The 10,233-nt window shown below is 34.7% G+C and overlaps 1 protein-coding gene across 1 annotated transcript; it reads left to right on the forward strand.

The window, feature by feature from the left end:
- Positions 1-211: 211 nt before the first annotated feature.
- Positions 212-4,915, forward strand: LOC144450005 (uncharacterized). The gene is made up of 6 exons (XM_078140570.1): positions 212-473; positions 1,235-1,357; positions 2,540-2,662; positions 2,982-3,104; positions 3,718-3,856; positions 4,596-4,915. Exons 1-6 carry the CDS (start codon positions 212-214, stop codon positions 4,906-4,908), a joined length of 1,083 nt encoding a protein of 360 aa, XP_077996696.1. The 3' UTR covers positions 4,909-4,915.
- The last annotated feature ends 5,318 nt before the right edge of the window (positions 4,916-10,233 follow it).

Below are 10,233 nucleotides of genomic sequence, written 5' to 3' on the forward strand. Positions count from 1 at the left end.
GCATTTCGCTTCTTTTATATCTTAACGACATGGTTGACTTGTAACAACTAATGTGTTATGTCTTATATTTTCAGATGTTGCAGCAACATCTTTTACAGTGACAAGTCCAGATCCAGCAATTGGCAAATTCATTGCTGATACAGTAACTTATACAGAAGTTACACTATCATACACAATCATAGCTGGTTCTGTAACGCCGACAGCTGTGACTATGTACTTCAGTAGCACTGATGGAACAGCCAAATCAGTACCAGTAACAGCAACTAGTGGTGGCCCAGATGGTGCAACTGTTATATTTGCTGATGGTTCTTATACAGCCATTGCTGCAAGCTTGACCATCGATGCTACTAATTGCCAGCTTTACAGCAAACTATGTGTTGCAATAATAGTGGCAGATGACGACGAAGATAATAATGTATTCTGTATTGATTTTGGCATCACTGCAGATAAAGCCGGAACAAAAGTTTGTTCGGGTAAGTGGAATAAGCACTCACTGTATCTTTTGCTTTCATTTCATTAGAAAGTGTTTAACTCTGATTCTCTGTTTAATTCTCATTCTCTGGGAGTTCATTTCTCCATATGGCTTCATCTCTGCCTGTCTGCCTATCTGTCTTTCTCTAACTATATGTCCATCTGTCTATCATGAATTTGTAATTACTGTGTTTGGGATCAGACATGGCGCTGTTTATACATTTTGCCAAACACCTAGTTAGAGAAATGAATATCTTTTATTGCAGTAGCTCACATTGGTACACAAATATCGTATGTCTGAAGATGTCATAGGTTAAATTTAGTGTCCTTTGTTTCATTTCCATGACGCTCATGATTATGCATGAGCTATTGTTATCTTAGGAAGCTCATTTCGATTGTGACTTAATTATTGTAGCGACCCAAGCGTCGTGTGTGTTTTACTTTGATTTTTTGACTGCGGGGCTGTGAGCATCTCTCCTGTTTCTGGCTTTGGAGTGAGGCACGTGCGTTATGGTAGAGTCAAACTGAACAGCACTCTTACTTACAGGGTCGTTGATTTAAGCAAAGGTTCGAAACCAGGCTGCAGAGGTAGTTGTGTACGAGCTAACCTCTCGGCCACCGACAACCATATTTCAATAATCATTAGCCGATATATGTGAATCTAGTCAAAAATATTAATGAACTGGATTAGGACTTTTCAAGGGTTTACTACATGGGCTGATGATATATCATAAAACTTTATACATCTTTTTTTTTTATTTAGACATTAATGAGTGCGCTGTAGATAATGGCGGCTGTGCTGATATTTGTACAAACACTGTTGCATTGTTCTCCTGTGCCTGTGGTATTGGTTATACACTGAATTCAGATGGCCTAGCATGTGATGGTAAGTAAACGAATGTGTGATGCATGTGATAACATTATGCTTGTGAGTCAAAACAGAACAAGCAAAGAAGGCTTGCAAGTTTTCTCACGCTTAGGAATAGTACTCACAGAAAATGGAGAAATCCAATGTCTTGTGGTACTGTCTAGGAGTAGCAAATTGATGCGAGTGTAGCACGTGGAGCGGATGTCATGGTGTTGATCAAGAAATCTGTTAAGTGTTATATCTATAACCAACCTGATTAAAATCCGGTGTATTGTACACTTTGGGATTTCTTTTTGGACGTTACGTTTACTATCATTTGTTCTTTTGTGAGCGCTCGTTACATACATCTGACACGTCATAGGCGTTCCCGTACCAAATCTCGGTGTTTAGTGAATTCACTCAACAAAGAAGTGCCAAAACAAACGGGTACAGAACTTCAGAGCGCTCTGTTGAGTGGAGCACAAGCACAGAGCACAGACAACAGTATTATCATTATTGTTTGGTGGTTCGTTTGCTATCAGTTTTGAATGTTGGGTGTATACAATGTAAGACAGATTGTGATTGGCTACTCCTAAGTACGAGATTTGGTACTGGAACACCTATGGTGTTGTGTCAGATGTATGTAACGAGCGAACACAAAAGAACAAACGACAGTAAATGTAACAGCCAAAAATAAATTGGGCTGTGCACACCACATCGGATTTCAATCACATTGATCTATGACGCACCTCATAATAGAATTATACTTCAAGTAATATACTATAGTGGGAATTGTGCATACATTTTGTCTTGTTTCGTTTAATGCTTTTGAGAAATTGTTTGTTACACCTTGTGAAATACACAATACTGGCAACCATGAAGTTCAATGAGACTACATGGGCATTATTGAATACATCCATTATCATAGAAAAATGCATGCATATATTTTCACCAGTTACGGCAGAAGGAATACGATCATAACTAAAATATTATCATCAAGGATGTATCTTTGTTTTGGGTTGTACATGGTAAAACCTGAACTTTTACAAGATGTTTATTTACTTTAGTTATATAAATTAAAAAAATGAAAATTTCTTTTTTTTAATTGTTTCACTTTGAAGATATGGAGTCCTATATTTGTAATGATGGTTGCATTGAGACTTACTCATTTAAATACCAATGTTAATTTTTGAATTAAAATATAACTTTTTCACTTTGAAGATATTGACGAGTGCCATATTGGTAATGATGGATGCATCGAGACTTGTACAAATACCATAGGGTCTTTCAGATGCTCCTGTAACACTGGTTATACGATGAATGCAAATGGCTCATTATGCGTTGGTAAGTGAATTTGACAGGTTTTAACTATACTGAATTTAAATATTTTCGGTTGCCTGATAATATGTATGTATGTTCCCTTTCAAATCTTTATTTGAATAAAATATAAGTTTATATGTAATAATGTTCTCTTTTCAAATCACTTCCTGTTCGTATAGTAGTAAACCTTTTACAAATTGAGATTCTTGCCATTGATTGGTTACAACCACGGACATGTCCTGGATTGTTCACGTAAAAAAACATACAATGGAAACATGAATACCCTTCATTCTTATGGCAACATTCAAATAATGCTTTTAAACTGCACTTTCTCTATAATCAGATGTGGATGAGTGTGCTAGTAACAATGGTGGCTGTACTGACTTGTGTTCAAATACTCTTGGATCATTTACCTGTTACTGTGGTACTGGCTATACACTGAATGCAGACAATCTAACATGTGATGGTAAGTTTAAAAGACCACTAGATGGATATATATATATATATATATATATATATATATATATATATATATATATATATATATATATATATATATATATATATTGACTGATTATTCATAGTATACAGTGTGTAACATGTAAATGTGTCTTTTAGTAACTTTGACATGGTTTTATAGGCAGTAACTATCAAGCCTACCAAAACATGCGTTTACCCATAGCAATACATGGTATTTCGGTTTTCTCGCGATATAACAAAATGCACAGGGTTGCGCGAGTGGCACCCGTCAGATATGCTAACAGGACACCTTTTTGAGGTGGAATCTGCAAAACAATATCATATAACTCACAATGCAACGTTAATCCCCCAAACCACCTCTGGCAACTTGACTACGAGTGTGTTTTGTTTGAACTGTAATGTCGCAGTGTGCCCTTTTCACAATTGCAGTTCATTTAGTTCCAAAGTATATAATAAGGAAAACTTTAAGGTAACACCTGGGCGGACGATAATATGGTATTCCCATTTACTGCAGAAAAAATACATATCTAGTTTTGAAATTGTTTTGTGTATTATAACTTGATATGTTTTCTCAACTTATCTACTATCCTAAACTACAGACTTAGGAAAGTTGAAAAGTCAATGGAATCAGTCATCACCCCTTGTACCCGTGTTGTCTAGTCTGATAGTAGTCTTGGTTATCACCCTCGTCATCTCTTTGGTATTCGTATTTATCCTAAAACGAAGACTGGCCGAAAGGTAAGTGTTGAAGCTTATTATTAAATGCATATCAATCCTTACAACTCTTGAACTTGTAAGATCATTGAGCTTTCATTCTCTCCTGGTCGACGATCCTCATCAGAATCAGAACAGATAAATGTATTGAAAACCCATTGCTGTTTCCTCTGTTGAAGTGTCTGCTATACTATTTTCTATACCAAGCTGATGAATACACATTGTCGTTTGATTATTATAACACAAAAATATTTGGACCATATTTTCCCCTCATGATCAACCTTTAATTAGATATGCTTTCTCTATATGTGATATAGTGAATTATTCATCTTAATGTGGTCCTATGGATGGAATTGGGTATTTATTTTGGATTTTTAATTTATAAAACAATTTTATCATGGCTTCCTATTTGAAAAATCAATGTAAAATAACATTGATAAAGTCTGTGTTTGTAACTCAAAACAGTGAAAAATGCCTTTAAAATGAGCAAAAACGTTTATTATTGTACGTCCAATAACAGCATTTTACATTTTTAGTAATGTTCTGCAATTTATTGAGTTACAAATTTAGACTTGGCCTACATTTTTTTACATTGATTTTTCAAGTAGGAAGCCATGATTAAATTGTTTTATAGATTAAAAATACCAATCCTCATCCATATAGCCACATTAATAATTTGATTCTGTTGTCTGACTTGGAAATTTGTACACTTTGTGTACTGTTGTGAAACACTTGTGCAACATATTATACGTTTTATCGTCAGATCTGAGCTGGACAAAACGTCAGAACACACTCATCAGGCCAAGACAAGTGACGTACACTTAGAAATGTCAGAGGAGATTGGTCGAACTGGTTCAACAAACCAGACGTACGAGGTTGAAATGCCAGACGAAGCACATTACAAGAATAAAAACGTGTCAGCTGAAAACGTATCTTCTACAAAGGGAGAAGAAGATCGACGTACAAGAGATAGTACAGGGCTTCCATCCGAAGGAATCTATGAAACTATGCCGGAGGATACAGACATAGTTCCTGAGGCAAAAGATTCTGAGGGATACATGAGTTTAATCCGCTGAACGGAACACCAAATATTGTTCTACAGATTGGTTGACAATTACATTGCCTGATTTCAAAATACAGTATTAAAAACAGTAAATAACGCTTTAATCCCTGCTTCAAAACAGCGCTTCGAGTGATCAAAGTGTACTTACTGACGATTTGAGTATTGTAAATTTAATAAAGTTATACATTTTAATATTAAAAAGTCACCATTTATTTATGCTATTCGTGTTATTAATAAATACTCACCGTTTACATAATAATGTAGCCGGTCTTTGCATTATTTCAGTTTGTGCCATATCTCTACATGTATAATATCTGAGTTGACATTATGTTTAATGTTGGTTACTATCTCACTTGGACTTCCAATGTTATAATGTTACTTCTCCCGCGAGACTTCATTACACACACATACATACATACATACATACATACATACATACATACATATATACATGCATGCATGCATGCACGCACGCACGCACGCACACACACACACACACACACACACACACACACACACATACATACATACATACATACATACACACATACACACATACACATATACATACATACATACATACATACATACATACATACATACATACATACACGCGTACACTGGTGCACGCGCACAAACACACATACATACATACATACATACATACATACATACATACATACATACATACATACATACATACACGCACGCACGCACGCACACACACACACACACACATACATACATACATACATACATACATACATACATACACATACATACATACATACATACATACATACACATACATACACATATACACATATACATACATACATACATACATACATACATACATACATACATACATACATACATACATACATACATACACGCACACTATACACACACTATACACATGGTTTGCATGTCAACACTATACATGCGTAGTAGGTGGCAAATGTCATATGACACTATTCTGCGTACGTACATAAGGGACGATCACACACTATCACACATGCACAATAGGGAGAGGGAGGCTGGCGTCAATACGAATGCTGAACTTCATTTTCGCATTTCTAACCAAATTTCGATTGAAAATTTTCACTCTTTCAACGATAAAATATTTTATATTTACTACTGAGATGTTGAACCATCTGCAATGCAATATACAAATCTTTAGATTCCGCCTATCAAAAATCGCTTTCATAACTCAAATTTGAGGGAGGGGGCCTTCCTCACACTCATGTTAGTCTAGGTGGACTTCAAGCAAATCGGTTCAATTCAAAAATAAGGAAAGATAGATAGAAATTGTCATATTTAGTTCAGGAATTAACTAACAGCAAAGAGTTGGAGGGGGGTCAATTTGTATTGATGCAAAGGAGGTCAAAATACAAAGTCGGGTGATAAGTTTCACAATAAATATCATGTGTATATTTAATATTTCTTAATTCAAGACATGGGCAGAAGATAAAAATTCAGAATCCACAAATCATTAGGCATAGCATTATGTCAAACGTTGTCTTTATTTTACATCAGTGAATTTTCGTACCATTGAGTCTTATTGGTTTTAAATACACCTGATAATTCGTGTAAATACAATTTCCAAATTCACTGAATAAACTACTGTGGACCCAAATTAATGTTTGGTGATGTCTATGGTAGCCACTTACTGGATCGAATTTACTACTCAAGGAAAAAGGGGACATGTTGTGGATGCAGAACTGGCCATATTCTGTAATTATGGTGAAACTGTGAGATCAGTGATGCTATGAAGAAAGTCTTTCCAATCTTAATGTCTTGTTCCTGTAAATACTGGAATAGCATACAATAATTTTGTTTGTATTAGCAGAACAAGTTTTCTACATACGAATGGAAACTCTTTCTGATAAGCCAGTATGTAGACAAACACACACGTATATTATGACCTTCCTTACTGAAGATACAAATGCATACCAAACTCACAAAACTCATGAGGAACTGATATCAGTAAAAGTGTTTCCATGCAAACTGTGAAAAACGACTATTTCCATTTAATCTATTTTACCACAAACACATTAGAACGAATATGATATCATTGATTGTTAGCATTTTATATGAAAGAGTCTTTCAAATAGGTTTTTAGCCACCGATTTTTGATTGACATCTACAATATCGATTTATTATAGGAGGTTACAAAGTTTAAGTAAAAACGAATATAGATTTGTTCGACTTTGAGGGCACAGAACCAATATGAATGACCTATCAATCATCCTTCCATAGCATGATTTTCTGGTGAAATCCACATAATATTTTGAACAATTCCACTATTATAAATCCTGCACTTTGTAAAGGAATCAAATACATACAGATATTTCTCCTTTTTTTATCTGTTTGGGTTTTATTGATTTGATTTATTTGTCTATCTCCTATGTACAGTGCATTGATTGGTATGTAAACATGTGGGGGGGGGAATGGTAAGCTATTTCAGAGATGAATCTTGCAAATTGTCACCTGGTTTATGGAAGGTAAAGCTGTAGTTTATTGTTGTGCTGGTATCCGAATAATAATCTGTGCAGTCATGTTTGAGCAATCTAACAAAGCTTAAAGTTACCATATGGATGAGAATTAAGTATGTATTTTGACTTTTTTAATTTATAAAACTATTTAATGGCTTCCTACTTTAAAATTCAATGTGAAAACATCATTGACAAACTTTGTGTTTGTAACTCAATACATTGCAATACAAATAATAAAATCAAAGTTACAACTCTTTCTGATAGGCCTATGTGTACATATACAGACAGACAGACAGGCGGACGGACGGACGGACGGACGGACGGACGGACGGACGGACGGACAGACAGACAGACAGACAGACAGACAGACAGACAGACAGTCAGACAGACAGACAGACAGACAGACAGACAGACAGACAGACAGACAGACAGACAGACAGACAGACAGACAGACAGACAGACAGACAGACAGACAGACAGACAGACAGACAGACAGAAACACACAGTGACTTTTCATCCGTATATTATAACCTTCTTTACGAAAGACACTAATGCATAACAGACTCACAAAACTCACGAGGGACTGGTGCCAGTAAAGGTGTTTTCGTGTAAACGATGGAAAACTATTATTTCTCTCTAATGTATCTGTCTACATCTGTCTATTTTATATTGTAGACACAAACACATTAACACGAATATGATATTCTTAATTTTTAGCGATTTGTTTTGTTGTAAATGGGGTCTTTAGTAACATATGTTTGATTGACACGTACGATATCGATTAAGTGTACACAAAGTTGTAATGCTTTTAAGTAAAATAAATATAGAATTTTGCGACCTTGAGAGCACAGAACGAATATGAGTGACACGCTGAACCTATCAACTATCCGTTAATAGCATGATTTTCTGATGACATCTACATACACGAACTTCTCTTTTTATTTGTCACAAACATTTGATAAAATTGAAGTATTTTTGTCAGAGTTTATTCTGAATAAATCTTTGTGTATTTTTATCATACTGACAGATTAATGGGGCTATCTTTCACCGTGTGGACAACATGCTCGATACATTTAATAGCAGTTTATCTTATGCTAGAAGGTCAAAATAGAACAAAAATCAACTTATTTTCACTAACGCCCGTAGTAATGCATATGAAGTGCCAGAAGTTAAAGGTATTGTCCAAGAAATTGAATATTCCTTATTTTTATGATCCGCCTAGGCAGGAAGATTTTATATCAGGTACCAAGAATAGGAACAGGGTATGTTTAGTCCAAAAATGGCTTACTTAACTCAGTGATAATGCGTAAAAGAAATGGTTTGGTTCCGATTACATTCAGTTATAAAATAGGTGGGGTAAATATATTTGTATTATATTTTTTTCATGTATGAGTGTTTAGTTCAGGTTTTCCATTGTTTTCCAAATGGCTTCTGTGTTGTTTATTTCTTCCTATCAGATGTACAGCCATTACAGATTGAAAGAATAGTTTTATATTGTCTTTTGAAGTTGATGTCAGTTTTCGCATCCACTATTTCTTGTGAGACCACGATTTTCGCGATGTTATTGTGATTTTTCTCGAATACATACAAAAAAAAAGTTTAGAGTCGGCGGCGTGAAAAACTAGGTAGGGTCAACAACCAAACAACTTTTTTATTTGGCCTAAAATCAGAAATTTCTTGGTGATCTGATCCTGAGCAGTTTTTTTGTTCATTCAGAGCTCTGTCATCGACAAGAAATGTTATTTATATTGTAATCATGCAGGGCGGGTTTGGAGCTTTTATTTTGTTTGCCCAATTTCACTCAAACGTTTACACTTTCACTATTATAAAACCTGCACTTTGAACAGAATTCGAATGCATAGAGATATTTCTATTTTATCTGTCATGTGTCTTGTTTTGTGGATTTGATTTATTTGTCTGTATCTGCATTGTACCGGGCTTTGATTATTGCATAATAATATTTACAGGCATGATCAATCACATGTCTGAAAGCAATACATAACATTACATATCTCTCATATATTCTGTTAGTAAAGTTTTATACAATTTTGATGTTTACTTTACATACAAACTAGACGTTTCTTTACAAATAAAAGGGAAAACTAAATGACATATGGTTATTTTCCTTTTCGTTCCCTTTGGTCCGTTACTTCAGCTATAACGCTCTTGCGCAATGTGTTTAATCTCGAGATCATTTGTACACGTCGTTACTTTCAGAGACACCCGGTTGAGGATTTCCTCTAGCACATATAAGTTGATGCTCAGTACAGTCGTTTCAAATTGCCTCTGGTGTGTTTACTGGTAGCAAGTCTGAGCCCAATCGTGTGCCATTTCCACCCACAGGTATCTTAAGGTAATGCACGTATAAGTAATTTTCTATGTTAATGGTTATTATCTTCTCCAATTATATATCATTAAGTAGTGATAATTCATGCTTTTAGTTATATTCCAATTTTTAATAAACAGCCTAAATTTGTTTTACTTTTAAAATATATTTTGAGTGGTTACTGTACTTTTATATAAGTGTTAAAGTTACCATGTGGATGAGAATTTGGTGTTTATTTTGGATTTATAAAACAATTTTATCATAGCTTCCTTCTTGAAAATTCAATGTGAAACAATATTGACTAAGTCCGTGTTTGTAACTTAATACATTGCAATAAGCTAAGCAATATGTAAAGAAATTGCTGTAGGACGTACAATAACAAAGATTCTACACATTATACTAATCTTTAACAGTTTACTGAGTTATAAGCAATTCATTAAACTACAAACAAGGACTTGGCATATGTTGTTTCACGTTGATTTTACAAATAGGAAGCTTTGATAAATTGTTTTAT

The sequence above is a fragment of the Glandiceps talaboti genome, chromosome 19 (genome assembly GCF_964340395.1).
Source record: "Glandiceps talaboti chromosome 19, keGlaTala1.1, whole genome shotgun sequence".
Lineage (NCBI taxonomy): Eukaryota > Metazoa > Hemichordata > Enteropneusta > Spengelidae > Glandiceps > Glandiceps talaboti.

Excerpts from the sequence above, each read along its gene's own strand:
- LOC144450005 (XM_078140570.1), top strand. The coding sequence starts at position 212 with ATGTACTTCAGTAGCACTGATGGAACAGCCAAATCAGTACCAGTAACA. Across the intron at positions 474-1,234 it reads CGGAACAAAAGTTTGTTCGG|ACATTAATGAGTGCGCTGTA; the intron begins GTAAGTGGAATA and ends TTTTTTATTTAG. Across the intron at positions 1,358-2,539 it reads AGATGGCCTAGCATGTGATG|ATATTGACGAGTGCCATATT; the intron begins GTAAGTAAACGA and ends TTCACTTTGAAG.